Source organism: Gallus gallus, chromosome 2 (genome assembly GCF_016699485.2).
Source record: "Gallus gallus isolate bGalGal1 chromosome 2, bGalGal1.mat.broiler.GRCg7b, whole genome shotgun sequence".
Taxonomy (NCBI): Eukaryota; Metazoa; Chordata; class Aves; order Galliformes; family Phasianidae; genus Gallus; species Gallus gallus.
The window spans coordinates 24,613,003-24,634,256 of NC_052533.1; the positions used below are offsets into that span (position 1 = coordinate 24,613,003).

General features: G+C 37.3%; 1 protein-coding gene across 4 annotated transcripts in view; it reads right to left on the reverse strand.

Moving 5' to 3' along the window:
* Positions 1–680: 680 nt before the first annotated feature.
* COL28A1 (collagen type XXVIII alpha 1 chain) overlaps positions 681–21,254 on the reverse strand; it is a 65,786-nt gene continuing 45,212 nt past the window's right edge. For all 4 annotated transcript variants that reach the window (XM_040696538.2, XM_040696537.2, XM_040696536.2 and 1 more), the window contains exons 25-35: positions 16,234–16,302; positions 14,446–14,514; positions 9,810–9,878; positions 8,164–8,244; positions 8,039–8,074; positions 7,813–7,849; positions 6,956–7,510; positions 5,541–5,728; positions 3,092–3,308; positions 2,477–2,649; positions 681–1,508 (exon numbers count right to left, since the gene is read on the reverse strand). In XM_040696538.2, the coding sequence (XP_040552472.1) occupies positions 2,477–2,649; positions 3,092–3,308; positions 5,541–5,728; positions 6,956–7,510; positions 7,813–7,849; positions 8,039–8,074; positions 8,164–8,244; positions 9,810–9,878; positions 14,446–14,514; positions 16,234–16,302 (1,494 nt within the window). In that variant the 3' untranslated portion in view covers positions 681–1,508. The remainder of the gene's footprint in view (positions 1,509–2,476; positions 2,650–3,091; positions 3,309–5,540; positions 5,729–6,955; positions 7,511–7,812; positions 7,850–8,038; positions 8,075–8,163; positions 8,245–9,809; positions 9,879–14,445; positions 14,515–16,233; positions 16,303–21,254) is intronic.

Below are 21,254 nucleotides of genomic sequence, written 5' to 3' on the forward strand. Positions count from 1 at the left end.
GTTGAGGCGTAGTGTGCATTATGTCATCTTCCTGTAGATGCCATTTCTAATCCTTTTTGATTCTCTGTAAGGATCAAAACACAAAGCTTCTGTTTAGCTTTCCTGATGTGATTACTTGGCTGCTTTATCCATGTTGATTTAGAGACATCAGTTAATAAATGGCCTTCCTTTTAGACTGATGTCTCTTAATTTCACTTTCCTATGCTTTGTATTAAAGAAGAAACCAAAGCTGCTTGCTGCCACTCGTGAAATGCTCACTGCTCCTGACGCTCCTTTCTCCTTCGATTTGCACACCAAAAGTGTATCTGAACATAAACTGAAGCAAATAATCTATTTTTTTCCCCAGAGTATTCTACGCTTTCTGAAGAGTTTTCATTGTGCTAGGTTGTTCCGTGTCAGTGATGGGAGTGCTTAGCAAAGGCAGCAAGTGATGGACCAAGTTCTCCAGTGCTTTGCCAGTAGCTTTATGATTTGCCATCCAAGTATATCAAGTAAAAGAAAACCCAGATCTGATCATTTTATACCTCTTGTTTAAATGTTGATCTATTCCTCTGCAAATGGCCACACAAGACATTCGAGGAGCCATCCTATGGCAGTTCTGTGCTGGGAGCTGTTCAGACTGCGTATATAGATAATAGGTTTTTTTTGTCTACAAAGGAATAAGAATGCCAGACTCTTTATAAGATGTTGCTTCCCATTTTAATTACAGACTCACAATTCTCAGTTTTAATGATAATTCACTAGGATTATAGCTAAAAGTAGAAAGGATGTATGTAAATATTTACATGCATTTTTCAGTTCTTTCTCTTTCTTCACTTAATAGCATATATCAGAGTGAAATACATATATATTTAAACACAGAGGCCCTGAGAAACTGAAATTTGCTTACTTGCCATAAAGAACATGAAGAATCCTGGTTTTAATGTAATTCCAAATGAAAGTCCCATCCTTATAAGTGAAAAGATTATACTGATGTTAATATAAATGTGCATTAATGGGAAACCCCTCTCCTCTAATTACTTTTAGCTGTGGCATTTGCGTTCACAAGAGATAGTCTAATTAGTGAATACCTTAAATTATGACACTAAATGCTGTAATAAGAGTGCTAATTTCAGGAGCTACTTACTCTTGTTTAAAACTAGAGCACATTTTATTTTTCCAAGAAAATAAGAGACCTCTGTCATTAAAAGCTGTGTGAACACTTCCAGTATTTTAATTCTAAAAATAAAACCTTTTCCTTGCCACATGTAGTATTATCAAATTAATATCAGTTTGAAGGGAAAAGTTTTGTTCCCGTGCATGTGCATGTGTAATAAAGTTATTGATGTGGTGTTATAGATAACATATGCTATGCAGGAATCTAATGAATGTGAATTCCACAGTGGGGAAAGCAGTCAAGCGTGGTGGCAATATATTCATGTTCACACATCATTTTAGATTCTTCTCAGCCATTTCTTCCTTAATACACATGAACTTCTTGCTTTAAAAGCTCCAAATGGCAGTAATTTCTAGAAGAAGGAGGAATCAATTAGTTTTCTTGAAGCGTTCAGAAACAAATATGCTGTAGTTCAGTAGATTTTTCCTGTACTGAAGTATCAAACACAGAACATAATACAGTGTATTGGGGAGGAGGTAAATGGCTTTTGTAGAGGAAGTTATGCACTATGGATAAGCAAGCTCTTTGAAGACCATACATCACTCAATGAGCACATTGGCCTAAGGCAGTGAGTAAGTCTGTCTGGATTTCTAAAAGATAAAGTCTCTCACCAAAAGAAAGTTTATATTGGATTAAGAGGAAAAGTCTTCTGATTTAGAAATGGTGAAAGGGAGGGGGAATAAATGGCTGCTGGAAAGAAGGCACTGGAGGATGCATGCTACAATGGTCTGTCCTATTCAAAATGATCATAAGTGACCTAGTGAAAGGAGTAAAAAGTGAGATGACCAAGTCTGTGACAATATTGTCTTTCTCTAGAGTAGGAAAGAAAAGGGTTGACTGCAAGAAACTGTAGAAGAACATCGCGATGTTGACAGCATAAGCTGTGAGTGGAAAAGTGAGTTTTGAAGAATGTGAAATAGTACATATGAGAAAAATGATCCTAAATCCATGTATAAAACGATGGCTTTTCAGCTAATCCTTAAAATGAGGTCTTGGAATTTTGACCTGTGAATATATCACCTTAATTCTCAGTAACGGTAAAAACAAACAAACAAAAAAAAAAACATCAAACCCAAATACAACACGAGAAACTGTAAGATAAGAAGTAAAGAGCAAAGTAGACAACTACTGTGTCATTGTATAAATTCATGACCACAAAATGCAATTCTGCTCCCACGATCTCAGAAAGGAGTAAAAACTGATCAAAGGTGTAAAATATATGATACGTATGCATAGTACCGAAGACAATTAAGTACTGTATCTTTTTAGCCTGGAAAAGAAGTGCTTGAAGGAGGAGAACCTGATGGAGAGAAAACTTACTTATTCATCAGTGCAGGTTCTTCGACATTCTTCTTCTGTTTCAAATCTATTGTTGGTACCACTACAACCTCCGTACCAGAACTGGCCACAAGAATTGGCATTCTTGTCATAATACCATTTCACCACATAGTTTCGACAGTCTCCTGGTTTCATAGGTTCCAAGCACCTGGGATCTGAAAGCATATCTGTAAAAGTTAACTTGGATTCTGGATATCAGTTACATTATCCTAAAACTGCATTATTTGTTTAGAGCATCTTTTTTTTTTCTTCTTCATAACGCCTGGAATAAATACACATCTCAGATTTGTAGCCAAATTCTATTTCAGTTAATGAGATATGGGAATAGATCTAAACAAACACATGACTGGTTTGAAATCAGGCTACCTAAATTCTGATGCAAGACATAAATGGGCATTTAAATGCCTAAGCACAATCAATACACAAGGGTTGTCATCTAGGTTTGAAACTCTGGCTCTGAGTATGGTGGCTGCAGCCAAAACGCCCAGAAAAACAAGATGATAAAATCCAGTAAATTTATGAAGGAGGGAGTAGGGATTTTTGGTTGGTTGATTTTTGCACAGATCTGCTACCCAATATTCAGATGACAGTACGTACCTTTCTGAGGTTTTGCTACCTGTGGTTGCAGTGCTGTTGGGTGGTGATCTTTAGCAGCAGTTACATTGAGCAAAGGGTTGACAACTCGACTCTGAAGTCTGGCTTCATCTATGATGGAAAGTGAAGGGAATCTCGATTCTCTATGAACAGAAGTGGTCACAGTGTGATCCTGAGCAGATGGCAGCGGCTCAGTATATCTGGTCTGTGGTGGACGAGGCTGCAAAAGGAGTCAAAATCTGTTAATATTCTTTCAGAGCTCAGGTGCGAAGACAAAAAGAATTAGAGAATTATAAGGGAAAGTAATGGTATTTCTTTACACACATTATTTAGCAATAATGGCAGGTGGGTTCAGACCTCATTCTAGTGATTTCTCAGTAAAGGATCATGATTTTAACAAATGCTTTTCTGACACTGACAGCTAAGTAGGAAGATAAAGTAATTCCTTCCATTTAGTCACTAAGCTGAATTAGTTCCACTGCAGCAAAATTTCAGTCAGTGCTTAGTTTGTAATATAAATTAAAAAGGCAAGGAACTATGAGGTAAGTGTGCTTTTAGACGTCCATTACACTCACTGGGAAAGAGCTGAAATCAAGTCTGTCATGGATTGGGAAATGGCAGGCAAGAGGAACAGGATACTTGTTATGTTACTGATAGAAAAACACACTCATCAAAGATGATCCAAAGATCTTTTTAAGCATGGGATACCTTGAATGCAGCAAAAATGTGAAAATATACATCCTAATAGTAAGATTTCCTCATCTTTTTCCCTGTTTTTTTTTTTTTTTTTTTTTTCTAACAGCCACTTGCTAATTATCAGAATTTTAGTTTTCCTTGACCAGAATGCTAAGAAGGCAACAGACCTCTTCAGGTGAAGATTATTATCTAAAAATGTGCCTCTCTGGTGTTTTACTACATTCAAGAAGCTCTGCATGTTTCTTAGTACAGTATGGTACAAATGACTGTATCTATCCCATACATCTATCTCGTTATCCGTGGAGAGCAGGAAGAAAGAAACTTGGTACTATATTTAACATCTTCCCATTTACAGGACTGTACTGATGTGTCAGTCTGTTTAAAAAAACTCCTTTTAGCCACTCGTACTCTGAAACTTAAAGTCTAACTGAAATGTAAATAGACAGTTCATCCAACCCTTTGCATATTGCATTTTACAGATATACAGAAAGGCAACGTGTATTGTGATGGTAAATAAATTATTAAGATTCGGCTATAACCAACCAAAGCCAGTCAGATCCAAGCATATGAGCATCTAATTAGTTAGAACTATTCATATTTGTGATCCTTATAATAAAATATATAAATGTCAGCATCTCTAATACCAGATTTACATTTATTTTCCCTACAATTTTCCTCAATGATGCAGGGTACCAAAGCTGATCCTTTGTGTCACATAGATCTATCTGGAGGTATTACAGAAAAACCTGACCTAAATCACTTATGCTTTCTGAGGGAACTGTCACTCAAGAAAATTAGACTGAATTTAGAAAGTGAGGATGATTTATGTAATTACCAAACATATTACAGTGATCCAAAGGGTGAGTATTGGCTATTAATGGAGGAGTTCGCTGACTCCTCCACCATAAATCAGTAATATTTAATCTATATACGGCATTCAATTCACTTAATGTTTAAATGTTGATACAGTGGTCTACAATATCCATTCCACACAGCTATGGAGGATTATACAGCAAATATTTCAAAATTTATTTCAGCACATTATGGGGGCAAGCATCTGTTCCATGTTTATCATCAGCTATTTTTAGGCAAAGCAATTAAAACACCCTAGAGTGTTAGTGCTGAATTACTGTAAAGGTGACAAATGTCCTACTCTGATACTAACACAGTGACTGAAAAATACCAAAGACCTAGTAAGAGAATTAAGTTGATGCACACCTGCAGAAAATATTTATCTATTGCACTAAAAAACCACCTGTCCTTTCTATCTGTACAGCAGCTTCATGTCGGAGAATGGACCAACACAGGACAGGAAAAATTAAAACTGGAGAATAAAGAGTAGTGCGAGCAAGGAGTCCTAGAAACAGTCCAACAAGGAAAGCTGAAGGCTTAATAATACATACCAGGCACCACCATGCCAAGCAACTTTGCACTGACAATCACATAAATAAATGCTTTGCACACTATCTGCCTGCATAGGCACACATCTGAAATATTTCCAACTCACTTTAAAAATAAATCAGAAATACAAAAATACAAAGACTGTTGTCATTTAGTGCAACCATGACACAGTATTGCCCTCTTTTTTTTTTTTTTTTTTTTGTCTGTAAACTATTTTAAACAAGTTCATGCTAAGTTTTGTGCAGATCTTTTGTTGAGGCATTACCTGTATATTAAAAGATTGGTAAATGGTGTAATAAATAACATATGAATGTCAACAAAGAGCTACATCTTTTAAAAACATTCAGTTACTTACTGAGTAACTGATTCCTTCTTTATGGGGCACTGAAGTCTCTGAAATTGTCACTGGAGTCAATTGAGTGTTAATAACTTCATTAGGCACTTCAGGTTCTGGACTTGGAGGTGGAGATAGAACATTTTCTTTTCTACTGTAAATTTCAGACACATTTTCACAGATTTTTGTGATGAGTTTATCTGCAAGAGCTGAAAACATTAACAAAATGATGAAATTTATTAAGAGTAATAAAGAAAAGTCGCAACGATTCTCCACAAGATTTTAGTGCAGCATTAACCACAGCATATAATGACAGTGACATGTGAAAGACTGACTTCTGAAGTTTTATCAAAACTCAAATTGGAATGAATAAAATAATGCACTCTCAGAACTAACTGATTTTAAAGACCTTGAGTTCTTTTTGGAAATAACAGATAAAAACATTGAAACCCATTTTAAATATAAATTTTAGCTCAGCAGTCTAGAGAGAAAAACAGGGTGATGGAAAGAATGTGTTTATGTGTAAAAAATAAAAAGATAAACTGAGTTACACATCCTATTTCTTCTCACAAAAAAAGTTCAGTGACTGGGAATACTTTCATGTTGAATGCTGGAGCCAGAGCCAGAGCCGTAATTTTAATCCCAGCTGGCACCAGAACATTAGTGCGGATTCTGTTCTCATCGTTAATGCCTTAAACGCATTAACTTAAGCCCATCCACAGGCTCAGTGTAGCAAAATGAGTTTATGCTTAGGATAAATATAGTTTATAGGGTTAGACTGCAGTTAGTTGAAACCAACGTTCATTTCTTCCACTGGTCATTATAGATTTCCTCTGTCTTTTTTCTCTGATTCCAGATGTGGCTACAGGATTTTTCAAGCCTGTTTGAAATGAATAATGTGGAATAAAGCAGACTTCATCCCCCTGTAGATATTCCTTCACTACCTCTTCCCTAGAATCAGGATGAAAGCATAGAATTCCCTACGACTTTCAGAAGATTACGAGCATTCATAAAAGATGGTGAAGGGACTGCCAGTCTGACAAATCACCAACAATAGCCATGTGTGAAAGAGAGAAAGAGACAGAGATGGTGTACCAAGACGGAAAGAAATCCACTTCTCCTGGGGATGAATCTGTGGCCCTACACAAAAGCACTGTGAGGGAAAGGTGATGGAAGCTCTCAGCAAAGAGGAGTGCCCAGAGAAGGCCTCAACTCCAAAAATCACTGTTGGTTTTCATTGTTTCCACAAGAGGTAAAAGTTTGTCACAAGTTTTATTTGACCAAAGAGCAAGGGACACTGAAAACCGAGCTGCGTCCAAAAGACAGGCATCAGCTGCCATTCATTGAGCATGTATGGACTGCCTTGCCTTGCCTGGGGAAAGGCCAAACACTTTTATTTGCTTATTTCAAATATTTTCCTACATAGTTTCTTTTACCTGAGAGTGTCTTGAAGTCCTCTATCTGGTAAAAATGTTCTTCATCAGGGTCTGTTGCAATGAGATGCATTTCTTTCAGAAAATTATGATAATGAGGATCAGTTTTTTGAACAATTCCGATGACGAATATCTCAATATTTGCAGCGTGTGCTTCCTTTACTACCAAATCCAGGTGCACTTTGTCACGATTGTCTGCTTGTCCATCTGTTACTACCAGAGCAACTTTTCTTACTGCTGGGCGTGCTGCCTGAAATAGGCTAATGGCTTTTTTAATGGCAGAAGCTGTGTACGTGCCTTCTCCTAAGTAGAGCATTTTATCAACAGCAGATTTCAGAGATTCTTTGGTTGTGTATGTCTCTAGAGAAGATACCAACTCCACTTTATGGCTGAAGTTGATAATGCCAATGCGAGTTGTAGCGTGGTTGGCTGAAACCTCATCAATGACTGTTTTCATAAATGTTTTGGTACTGTTGAAGTTGTCTGGTCCAACACTTTCTGAACTGTCAATGACAAATATTAGTTCCAGCGGTGTTACTCTGCATCTGATACCGCAACCTAGAAGAATAACCATTTTAGACATTTTATGAGAAACCACCTTCCAATTACAAAAATGAATTGAACTCATATATCAGATTTACAGTCAAAGCTCAATTAATTATTCCATATGACTTTAAAGTAATCAGTACTGAGAAATATAAACAGAGCTGGACTAAACTACTCGTATTGCTCTGGCAACGCAGTGAACATTTTTCACATAAGTTGTATCCTTACACACAAACATATAGAGGAAATATCCATTCAGGCAAAATAAGTTCAGTTTAGAGTTGTTTTTTTTTTTTTTTTACTGGAATGCTTACCACATATTTCATTGATAAGTCTTATGACTTCTTCTCTCTGAAAGAAAAATTAAAAAAGAATTAATCTGCTGTGCATTTTAAGAATACTGAAATTTGTCAACTTACTTACCTACAAAAATGCAGGGAATGCAATGCCCCTAAATCAGCCTTGTTTAAAATTACATAAACTATAAGAACATTCCAAAACAAATTTCTAACATTTAAATGAATTCATATACATACTTACCGAAAGACCAGGTTCACCTTTTCTTCCCCAAGCTCCCTGAAAATGTGTAAAGCGAGATAATTAACAAAATCCAAGTTCATTTAATTTCTGCTGTGTAAAATGAAGTAATGTATAATGTCTTTTACCTTTGGTCCTGGAGGTCCTGGGTCTCCCATCTCTCCTTTGGCACCTCTGCTTCCTGGATCACCTTTATCTCCATAGTCTCCCTAATTTAAAACAGTCACATTAAACCCAATCCACAACTCCAGTTTTGTTGGTAGCAAGAGTTGGAGTTATGGTTCAACTAGTTTCTAAGCTTATATTACTGAGCTGTGGCTGATAAACCTTAAGCAGAGCATCTTGGAGAAAGCAAGACTGTCAACATAAATATCTTCAAGAAATTCCTATGAGTAAAGGGTGAAGATAAATTTATGTTGATTAAGAGGTTCTATAATTTTTATTATTTGCTTTTCTTGAAATCAAAACTGGACCATGTAAATGCAAGTCTATGGAGAGGCTTTTCTTGAAATCTGCCAACATACTGAAACTCACATCACCTTTGTGCAGAACCCACATAAAATACTGGGAGCTTGCCAGAGATGCTTGGATTGTTACACGCATCAGAAAATGCATAGTTACATATTTAGAAACAAATTCTTCTTCCTTTTTTTTTTTAAATTTTTATTCAAGTGACTAGACCTTCTGATTTCCTAAAAGAGGAAGGGTTCAACCTTACTGCATTTCAGCTAAAGCAGTTATGAAATATACTGCAAAAAGGATTCAGGAACTTAATTAGAAATATCTTCAAGAAGACGACTGTGCATGACAGTTTTTTGTTCTTGTTGTTGTTGTTTGTTTTTTTTTTCCCTCTCTCTCTGGAATTTACTGATCACCTGATATTTCACCTGAAATTTTAAACCTTAGGAATTCAGTGAGGGGAGTGCCCATTTCAATATTATTTCTCACTACTACCCAGACAAGGGAATCATTTAGATACCATTCCCTGTTACAGCATTTGCCAGGGTGACTGCTATCAATTCAGTGGAACCCTTTCAACTCCCTGAGTCTGATTCTGATCTTATTCAAACCTGAAAGTTATATAGCTCCTCCACAGTGTTAAGGAAATCAGACTCCAATATGTAAGCTCTTGGAAAACACTTGCTGGTCTGTTTTCACAAAATCATAATATCCAGCTAACAGTATTACTTTCCATTATTTGTCTATGAATTCTATCTAATGTTATCAAAATGAATTTCAGCACAAGGGACAGCAAATACAATCTACTGATGCTAGATGATGGTGATGCTAGTATTCTCATGCACATAAATATGCTAAAAACAGATCTATTTGGTTTTTAACACATTCAGTAGAAAATAGGTAAATGAAATTCCTACTGAACTAAACTACTAGTTTGTGACAAGTCTGCTTTTTTAATAGCAAACAGCAAAACTGAGAATTTGGAGAGATTGTTGGTCGAAGCTTGGCAAATAAACTGACATTTTGATTCTATAATACCAAAAAACTATTTGAATATAGCAGAATACATGATTTTACTAGTATTATTCTCCTGCTAACAGGTAAGAGCTCTTTCCATACATTACTTCAGAGACTGATCCTTAGTGATGGTTAAGATTTTCACAGATTTCAAAGCTGACAGTAAGTAGTAAGCACTTATCTTGCCAACTATATGAGTCTTTTTTTTGTTTTGTTTTTTATCTGTCTTCAAAGACCTGTCATATTAAATTAACAATAAAGAAAATATAATCTTTTTTTCCTTCTTGCAAGGATTTACCTTTGGTCCAGGAATGCCAACTCCTATTGAACCCTTTGGCCCATGTAAACCTCGATTTCCTTTTTCTCCCTAAACAGAATATGAAAAGTATGTTTAATGAAAAATTAAGGTAAAATCCATGCTGTGTCTATTCAGTTTATGATATCCTGCATCATAGAGAAAGCCAGGTACTTGTATTAGGAAATGAAACGTGCAGTTTTCAAGGTAGGATTGCTCTGAATCTGAAGAAATAAACAATTGAATATGAATCATAATGTACATGAAACTTTGATAAAGTATACAATGAAGACTATATTCCTATTTAATTAAACAAAATATTGATGTTACACTGACATGTATGAAAGACAAAAGTAATGAGTTTCACATAATGAGGTTCCAACAGTTATTCATGCAGCCTACAAGTGGAAAAACAGAGTCCAACACAAAGGTTCTCTATGTACACACACCTAGGATCTTTTCAGGGTTGACTTAATTTTTCTGGCTTTAAGTAAATGAGATCTCTGTTTTTCACAATGTGGAGAGAACACCTTTCTGCTGACACTTCAAATGACAGGATCAGTCTGGCTACAAAGTGCAAATTTGCTTTGAAAGGATTGTTCTGTATGTCCTGCTGTGCAAACAGAGACTTGAAAAGCACGTTCACGCTAGCAGGATAAGTATATAGCACATTGAAAACCACTGTTATAAAATAAGTACAGAAAATCCTTCACAGCATGTGGATTCCAGAAACTGTCCTGTTTTCTTTAACAGGGTAAAGCAATTAACTTTTTCAGATCAAATACTGTATACATTTTAAACAGAGCTAGAGAGAATTACATTCTCTGATACATAAAAGCTTCCCCAAAATTCACACTTGCAACATAAAAGCAGTGCCCTGTGCAAATATTAAAAACAGCTCTACAGAATATCAGCAAGATCATCTACTGCCTGCACTAAACCTCGCTCAGGCATATCTGCATAGACCAGTACAAGTCTAGTGAGATATATTTGTCAGTCAAAAGCTCAGCGTGTCTCACTAACATATCCCATACTCATACTTGGATAGGTGTTCACAACTATATAGCCTGAAGTATAAGTATAGCCTGAAGTGGCTATACTGCTCATAGTGGACAGGGAAATACACATTTTTCAAGACTCCAGTCTTCACAGCAGGTATACTAGTGTTTTCGGTGAACTGGTGGACCGATCATTTCTGCTGGACTGGATAGGGGAATTAAAGATTTCTTCAGGTGGAGAAGCAGCTACGCGATGCACAACCGAGTCAGACAATTTCTCTTCCCATAATTGACTCTCTTGAGCTGAAAGTTCACATGGAGTCAGACAGTGAGACACACCTTCCTAGAAGAGGCAGTATACTAGGAGTCAAAGTCAGTGGGTGTTTTTTTCCTGTTCAAATCCCAGATTTCACTGAGAACCTGCTGAAATGGGAGCCTCTGATTGCACACAGGTGAGCTCTGGTTTTGCCCTGTATTATGCAAAGGCACCTACCACACTCTGACACATCTTCACCAAAGTCACTGCCTGAAGAGCCCTGCCCTGTGGGAACCTCTCAGATCCACTAGACGCAACACAGGGAGCTCAGAAAAACTTCTCCTCATCAGGACTACATACCACTGACTTGTTAATGATTAACTTCTCGCCTCTGGAAGAAGAACAACTCTCCCATTTCCCCACTCCACAATTACAGCCAGAAAGAACAGGCACGGTTATGTAGATGTTGGATACTGGAAAAAAAAACTGCTGCAGCAAATTACAGAGCTAATGCTCAAGGAAAAGAATGGGAATTCCTACAAATAGGAAATATTAATAAGACAATGGAATGCACAGAAGAGTTTAGTTGGCATTCTTACAGTAATGTACAGTGACTAATTTATTTAAAGCTACTTTTCAGCAGGATTGTACTTCCTAGGTTTTCTATATAGGTTATTAATGCAAATGACTTTTAAACACAGCAAAGTAGCATGCCAGCCTGTTTCAATGCTTGCTGTCCAGCACTAGGACAGACTGTTCTTCCTAACTGGTCATCATAGAACTGCTTGATTAACCTCTTTACGGATTTGTAGAGCACATACATATGAACCAGAATTAGAATCTGCTTTGTATTCCAGTGGTCTGTCACTAACAATAAATGTCAGATCTAAGAAAACTATAGATTTATTGAAGTCATTTGACAGTTAGGATGGTGTTCAGGCAACAAAATCGAATGAGACCTACTTTTCCAAAAAAAATCAAGTCTATGCAGCTGACATTAATCACAGGCACACATGTGAATTTTATCCTCTAAATGCCAACTGCAGAACCAAATCCTGCTTCTTCTAGTTGTGTAATCGATCATCAACAGAAAGGATTTATCATAGATACCATAAGAAAATATTTAGTAACAAAGCAAGAAGTATACTGCATAAATTTTTAAACATTTGTCATTATAGCAGCTCAATGTATATACAAAATTAACCTCAAAATTGACCATCAGTCTCATCCTAAAAACCAAAGCAGTATTCATCTAAAAAAGGACCCATAAATCCTTGACCCTAATATCCTGGTAGATCACTGATCAATAAATAGACTTTTATGTTAAAATGCCATTCTCTGACCTGAGAATGTCTAGACTGTGGTTTTGAAATAAAACCAAGCACACAAAAAAAGAAGACCAATGGATGCTGATATTAGCATAAGGTTACTCAAAACTCACCTCATTTTTAACATTCCATTCTTACCGTATGCCCACAGAGCTCCATGTATATATAAGAATATACTTGGAGTAATATTGATAGTTCAAATCGAGAAGTATAATAGCTTGAAGCTGATGAAGGATGGCCAAAAAATATGAAGCTTGCGATGGTTGTGAGGAGACAGAAGGACAGATGTGAGAGACTGACGTTCAACAAGTGCCAGTGAATGGAAGAAATGGGTAATGATAGGTATTATTCATAGCAGTGCCATTACTACCATCCAAATCTCTGTGTGTCTGTATATCTGTGCATCTATCTGTTAGCCACTGAAAATATTTTGACTTTTATTTTTCTTCAGGAAGAGAAAAAATACACAAAGATCAATATACTTATTCCTGCATTACATTGAGTCATGAAACATTTCTGCTCAGAATGGAAATTGTGCTTTTATAACTAACCTCCATACCCATGAAATTAACAAAGAAATATTCCAAGTATTAGATTCTGGGAACACAACACAAATGTCTATTAAAGACAGGCAGAAACAGTTTTCCTATACTATAAAGCACACAGAGATGGTAGAAACATTTCTGCATTCCTCAAGAATAGAGCAAATAGGCTTCTGAAATTCAGCAAAGAAAGGAAGAAGAGAAGTTACCTACATTATCACATTAGAATACCTACTGCCCTTCTGTAGGCAGACTGATAATCATTAAAATAGAAGAAAGCTTCAGATAGATCAAAACCAAAGGTTCAGACAGTCAGATGACTCTAGCCACAGACAGATCTTTGTCTAGCACTCTTGAAATATGGTGAATCAGAGAGTTATATAATAATAAGAAAGATGAGAAAAGGGAGAACGTGGTAAAGTATGTTCTTACACTATAAAACACTTCGCAGTGAAGACAGAAAGTGCTCTCTGCTTGTATAAAAAGGGAAATGATTAACATTACTATGGAAGACACTGAAGCTGGAGTCGGAGTAAGTACTGATGAAAACAAAGTCAAGAATAATGCTTCCCTGGTAAAACTTGCATGAAATAATTCCACCCTGAATAAAAGAAAGATTCGCCTATGAAACACTTGGCAACAACGTAAACTTTTATGATTTTTTTTTAATTTTTATTTTAGCATGTCAGTATGTTGCAACGAAAACCAGTTTTGCCAACAAACTCCATGGTAGCTTCAGTTTCTACAGCCTACTGCAGTATAGTGAGACATCTGTCTTAACCCAACTGAAATAGTGCTCCTCTTACTGAATTACTGGTGATTTAAAACTTGAGAGTTGCAGAGTGGAGCTCAACTCCTGATCCAGGGAAATATTCAATCACATGCTCAACTTTAAGCATTGATTTCAGAGAAATAGGAGAGACTTTTTTTTTTCTCTGCTATAGTCTTCAGTTGTAGCAATTTGTTTCTACACATTTATGATGAGGCATTTCATTAGATTCCAACAGTGAGCATGTTACCATGTTTGCTTTTCTCCTTGTAAGGAGATATGTTTTGATATGGCTGGAACTAGGCTGGTAACGACCTGATGAAGAATATGCTGGAGACTGGCTAATTTCTTTTATGTTCATGTAGTTACATGCTGTTTGTCTTGTTCTGGAAAAGTTCAGTAGCTCTCTGTTACTGTCTTCTCATAAGAGCATTAAAAGCAAACTGCAGATGTTTTCTTTGGACAGTGCTCTAAGTCTAAGAGGTCAATGAAACGTGACAGGGATGAGAGAGGTTAAATATATGTGTAGCAATAAGAATAATAGGAAAGCAGTCAGGTGTCAACAGTAATGAAAGTCAACAGCTAAAGTAAACATTACATACTTTATGAATGATTTACAAAGAATATTTGCAAGAGTTCAGTGACTCAGTGGCAAACACAATATACAGAGGAGGAAAAAAGAAAAAAAGATGAAACTTCCTAGTGGAGAGATATAAGAAGAAACTGGTGACATTAAACTGGATTACCTTATCTCCCTGTATGCTGATGCCAGGAGGACCAATGGGACCAGGCAATCCGTCCCGTCCCATAATACCCTATTACAACCAGTGTGACAAAAAAAAAAAAAAAAAAAAAAAAAAAAAAAAAAGAATTAGAAGATAAATTCTATTCCTGGTAACACTAAAGAAGTCATTTCAAATTCACTGCAAGCACAAGTAAAACCTTTTTGAAGATTCTAGTTCTGATCCTTCTGTGGTTTATAGTTTCACACAGTAGGCAGCTTCAGTAGTTATACTTAGCAAACTCTCAGGAAAGTGAAGGAATAATTAAGCAGAAAACAACTAAAGAATTAAATATGCCCATGAAACAGTGTGATGTTTTTCCCATTTCTTCTCTGGGTAGAAACCAACAGAAGCCAACTTTATCCAACAGCTTCGTGCTGTCACTGCACACAGAGGCAAGCAGTAGAGCAATAAAGCTAGACATGTTAGCTCTTACGCACTGCATAGATGTGTATTTCAAGCCACAGCCTGTGGGAGCAACACTCATTCAGAAAATCTTAACTGGAAGAGGAGAGGGCAACAGCCAAAGAAACACCTGCTGATTTTTGTGGCTACAGTAAAAAAAAAAGGTAAAGTCTTCCTATGCACGCATGGACAAAATTTAGCCACACACTTTGACAGAATCTCTTGTAAAAACTACTGTTAAACTATGTTTATATCAGCAGGGGTTCACACTAAACATTGTTGTTCTAAAAATCTTATCTCAAGAACTAGATGATACAAGAAGGTTCTCAGCCCTGAAAACAAAATATCATTTCCACATGGAGAACGTATTTTTCATTCGTGAAGGCTTTGGGCTGAACACTGTATATTGTCACACACTTTGTGGACTCTGAGACCCAGTCTAAACTGATTCTTACCAAAATTACTCTTGTTAAACTGACTGTCTATATGATTTACTGAGGCACTGAAATTGCTATAGCTTTCACAACGCAATGCAAAGTCATACGTACACCCTGAGAAAAAATTAATGCCCTATTGGTCACTGCATTTCTGTATCAGGTTGGTAATAACATTTCTCCATTCAGACACCAGTTTATTCAAAACAGCCATGGAGGCTTCTGTTATTCTATCTTCTAAAGAAATTACAGAAAAAGTTACAAAGACATACATGTTTTTAACTTAAGTAACGTGGAGAAATATACACAGGAATCCAATGTTTTCTCCATTGACTTTGTACAAATAATTATGGATACCTCCATGATACAGAAATACAGGCATGAACTGAGTTATTTTTTTTTAGCAGCAGTTTTTTTTTCTTCCTTTTTGAATTATTATCCATCTTAGTGGAGGAAATTAAAATTTGTCCAGATGTTGCATGCTGGCTCCTTATAGAATTAGTGTTTTGGCTTTATGCTTATTTCCTAATGGTTTTACAAATGAAGCTAACAGGATTCAATTTCACTGATCAAAAAAAGCAAACATAAAATCCGAATTTAAAGAATATCTTGGAAATATGATAGATGCAAAAGGAACAAATGTGTCGTTTAACTCAGTTATTAGCTCTGTGTAATCTAAAGCTTTGATCTCATGAAGTTTAGCTACAAATGAGGTTTTCAGGCAGTACTCCTTCCTAATCCAGGCAGTAGAAATGTATAGTCAATCCCCACACTTTAAAGCTTGACTTCTCCTGCAGTTGCACCAGCACAAATCAGTAACTGAAGGAGTTATTCCGGTGTCAGAGAGATCGGAGTGTCTGGCAGCCAGCATTACAAAAAAAAGTAGGAAGCTTCAAGATGGTGTAGTACCAACCTTAGGACCAACCATTCCAATTCCCCTCGGTCCCGGGGGCCCACGATAGCCAGTCAGTCCACGGTCTCCCTGCAAGTAGTCATAATAGCATCAGTAATTTACCATTTACTAACTAGTACACTTTCCGTATTCCCAAAAAGCAGTTGGTCAAACAACTGCTTCAAAAAGAAAGCAAATGAATGCTACAGATGTTTGCTTTATAGATAATTTTTTTTTAAAAAAGCTCAATTTATACTTCTTTTTTCAGTTAATGCTTCAGTGAGGAAAAAAGCAGAGGGGCTCATCCCCTAATAGACAAGCAAACCCAAGGTGGCAGCTGGCAGGCCAGTGGGAATGAGAGCAGTTCTGAGCACTGTGCTGCCCTGTGTGCTGCAGACAAGCCCAGTGGAAGGAGATAGGGGCTGAGGCACGTTGCTGGTAGGGGGGAGGCACAGGGACATGAGAGGCAGCTTTTTTCCCACAGCCTGTAACAGTACAAATGACAAGGCACACATTCAGCACATTTTCATTAGAAAACTCTCATCTCTTCTAAAAGAAAAACAAACAAACAAACAATTGTTAAGTTATGGGTGCAGAAAATTCTGAATCAAGTTTAGCAAGTGTTCTTAAGTTGTATCTGTGCAGGCAAATGCAAAAGGTAGAAATGTTCTGATAAGCTATCATTCATCCAATGTACTAACAACTGTGTCAAGAACAGATGGTATCTCTTGACAAAATAAAAATTGTCTTTGATGAAAGTCTTCATTCTATTCGCTTTCACGCTAGGAAAAGCACTAGAAATTGATATGCCTGCAGAGGGAGCAGTCTAACCAGAAGAAAACTGCATGTACAAATCACACTGATCACACACGACACTTCATTTGCGATAGGTGGAAAGAAAGAACAAATCATACTGATCAAAAAGGACGGAAATAAAAGTACAGAACCTTTTGCTGACTTCTTTTACTTTCTGTGAACGTTTGTGCAGCTTTCAGATCTTAATGTCTGCTTTTTAGGTGAAATGCCCAAAATTCAATCTCCAGTGACAGATCACTCCAATCTGTGTGTATTGTATACAGCTATGAAACTCCCAGGCTAAGTTCTGGCGTGTGCTATTTATGTTAATACATTAGGGCCTTAGCTCTGTTCTGATGGATTTGGAGAGGTGATAAACCTGAATCCAAAGACCAAGGCTTAGATTAAGCTTATAATGCTTTCCTTCTTGATGTAATATTTGGCTACTGAATTTATTTTCAGTTCCTCTTTCTCCCAAAGTGCTGGACACTGGCCAGCTTGAGTCAACATATAGGTGTGGTACATGGACACTCTTGGCTTTAAATTGGTGTGTTAAGCTCAGAGTCTGAGGGTTAAGCTGTTTGCCAGATTAGTCAGGAGAGAATTTCTCCCTCAGATTTGATCAAAGAGGGGAGTTGGTTTGTTGGCTTGGTCTGGTCTGGTTTGGAAAAGGGACCTAAAGAGAGGGCTATTCTTTTTTCTTCGTTTTTTTTAAAAGATGAGAGGTGCTCTTCCTCTGACGATCCGACACTTTTCTATCACACCTTCCCTGCTAATTCAAGAGCAAAGACAACAGCAGTGTCCTTGAAATTTTGTTTTGTTTTGTAGCAGATTCGATCTGTAAACATTTAAAGATTACAAACTTCAGCACTTAAAGATTGTAGCATTTATATCTGACATATAATGCCGGGAGGTGCCCCTCTACAGTGAGATGGATGGTAGATGTTCCTGATCTTTTAAAACCTTTGTGGTTTATCAGTTCCTCCTGCAAAGTATTTCCCTACCACTGGCTTGAGATCGTTGTATTACTAGCAAATGGTATGAGACTAGGCAAATGTAGCCACCTTCCTTTTAAATTTCACCTGTTATCAAGAGACAAATTATTGATTCTCAGTGTCCTTGTATGAAACAGCACTAAGCAGATGAAGCAAAGAGCAGCCAAAGTTCTCCCTTCACAAGCTTCTGAAACCTGCCAGAGGTATCAAAGCTATGAGGAAGTTATACCTTGTTTTTAAGAGATTCCAGATTGCTGTGGATATGGAAGCAATCTGTAAGGCACTGTGAAGGGAAGGTACTGGGCTAATAAACAATTTGCAGTGTTTCATTTTGCTGTAGCTGCAACCTACTCTTAGATCAGCCCTGACCAAAAAAAAGCAGAAGTATGTCTTGAAGTTTTGTCTCTCTTCCTCTCACGTGTAATACATTCTTACACAGGGTCACTGCAGGTGAAGGATCAAATTTTAGCCTCACATGCTTAGTTAATACCAGATGTCTCAATGAAAAGCTCTTTTGTAGAGCTTTATAGTAGTTCTCACAGTTTTTGCATTTCTTGGCTTAGAGAAAAAGACTTTCATTTTGCTTTATAAGTTGCAAAAGGGAGCAGTTTTTTTTCCTAAGATGTGACACTAAGCTGTTCTCCAGGGAACTCATTTCAAAAAGGATTAGTACTGCTCTTTGATGAGCTCTAATTTATTTCCTGCACTGTGCTTGTAGACAAGCTAAGTCACCATCAGTGAATTAGAAAAACACCACTGAAACAAGAAATAAAAAGCTGAGTCAAGACTACTAAGACACTAAGCCATGAGGTGCAGTTAATACAGCAGAAGGAAGGGATGCCATTGAAAGAGACCTGGGCAAACTGGAGTTGTGGACCCACGTGAACCTACTGAGATTCAATAAGACCACCTGCCAGGTGTTGCAAGGTGTTGCACTTGAGTCAGGGTAATCCCTGATACATGCACAGCCTGGGAGAACTCACTGAGAGCAGCCCTGCCAAGAAAAGACCTGGAGGTCCTGGGGGATTAAAACTTTGACATGAGCTAATAGTGCGCTTGCAGCCCAGAAAGCCAATGGTGTCCTGGGCTGCATCAAAAGAAGGGAGACCTGCAGGGTGAGGGAGGTGACTGTCCCCCTCTACTTTGTCCTCATGAGGACCACCTGGAGTACTGTGGCCAGGCCTGGGTCCCCCAGCACAAGAAAAACATGGAGCTGTCAGAGAGGGTCCAAAGAAGGACCACAAAGATGATCAGAGGGGTGGAGCACCTCTCTTACGAAGAAAGGCTGAAGGACGTGGGCTTGTTCAGCCTAGAGAGGAGAAGGCTCCAGAAAGATCTCATTGTGGCCTTCCAGTACTTAAAGAGAGCTTATAAACAGGAGGGAGATCGTCTTTTTACGTGGTCTGATAGTGATAGGACAAAGGGGAATAGTTTTAAACTAAAAGAGGGGAGATTTAGATTAGATGTTAGCAAGTAACTTTTTACTCAGAAGATGGAACAGATAGTCCGGTTGGATGAGGCCCTGGGCAGCCTGATCTGTGGGTGGCAGTCCTGCCCATGGCAGAGGGATTGAAAACAGATGATCTTTAAGGTCTCTTCCAACTCAAGACTCTCCATGTTTCTGTGACAATAAAAGTACAGGACTCCAGTACCTATTTCTTATCATTTGATCAAGAAAGCTCATTAAATGACCTAATGCTCACATGAAAAATAAACTTTGGCCTCCAAAGATATGTATTTAATTCACTCTAAGACATATATTTGGTACTGAAAAACACAATAGACACTGCAACAATCTCTTTAGTGAGAGCTGGTTGATATAAGAATATAAGAAAAAAGACCTTGCATCTCTACCTTCCTCATTTTAGTTCAAATAGAGATGCCTCAAGCTGCAGAAGTTATTTACGTTGCAAATGGATCCATCCCAAATGTTCATGCTGTGCTAGGGGTATTATATTAAATATTATATAATATTAAAATAACCCTTCTGTTATGCGATTACTGAGAATGAAATTTTCTTTATATTTGGTGCTGTGCTCTTACTCTTGAATATCTGTAACCCATCTCCTATTTGGCAATAGTGCTTATATATTTATTTATTTTATTATACTCTGACATTATCTGCCTCTGTTTAAATGCTATAGAAAATAGTGTACTGCCCAGATTGAATGCACTCTACATGTTCCAATTTTGTTTTCATGTGAATTTGACCTCTGATATATAAAATTCCTATCTTGCAGTGTGCACATATGTGAGCCATTTCTGAGAGCAGGGAGAACAGAACTCTGATTCAGCTGAATGGAACATTCTTATGTAATGATACTCAAAGGAATTTCAAATTGACTAGTGAGTAAATTTATGAATCTCTTCTATCAAATAAATGCTCTTTTTATATTCTGAGATTGTCGGCGTTATATACTTTTTTTTTTTTTTTTTTTTACATGTAAAGGATGAGAGATAGCCAGTGAACATAAGATCACTCATTTTATGAACTTAGTTCTAGAGGGGTTTTCATAGTTCAGGTGAATTATTTTCCCCTGTGGAACGTTTGCTACCGGGAAATTCTGTAGAGATTAAGGATTTCAAACTGTGTGAGCAAACAGGAGGACAAAATAGAAGGAAGGGTGAAGAACTGTTTATTTGTTTCTTTTTTTCACTGTACTTTCCACCAACTTTAGTGCGGCTGCACAGAACTACATTACAAATGTGTCTATCTAGATAAGGCATGCTTTTAACTTCCATCAGGCTGCTAAATAAGCAGTACTCCGAGCAGTCAGATTTGATTGGCAATATAATGCTGCAATATAATCAAACCTGTAGACCTCGACTAGACTAGACTTTTCAAACAAAATCTGATGTGAGTAAGGTTTGCTCTCATTATGTGTTTCAGATTATGTACAAAGAGAATTACTACTATAGGGTTCTCTGTAATGCAGCCTCTCCTAGAACAAGATGTCACTTCTCCATATCCCATGGATATGCACATTCTCAACATACCCCAAGACTGGTTATAATGAGTAGAAACCTCTACTCAACTGGCAACTTCTAATGCTAAGAATCTATTGACAAGCATTGCTACATGCTCAGTAGCAGTAAATCTGCAGTGAGCAGGGGAAGGCCTGAAGTTTATATCCCACGCAGTGTGAGGGACCCACCTATCCTCATCCTTCAGACTGACCACAGAAGCACAGTAATTGTGCTTCCAGCTCAGATCATTTAGTTCAGTTTCATCTGAAGCAAATCCATTTCTTC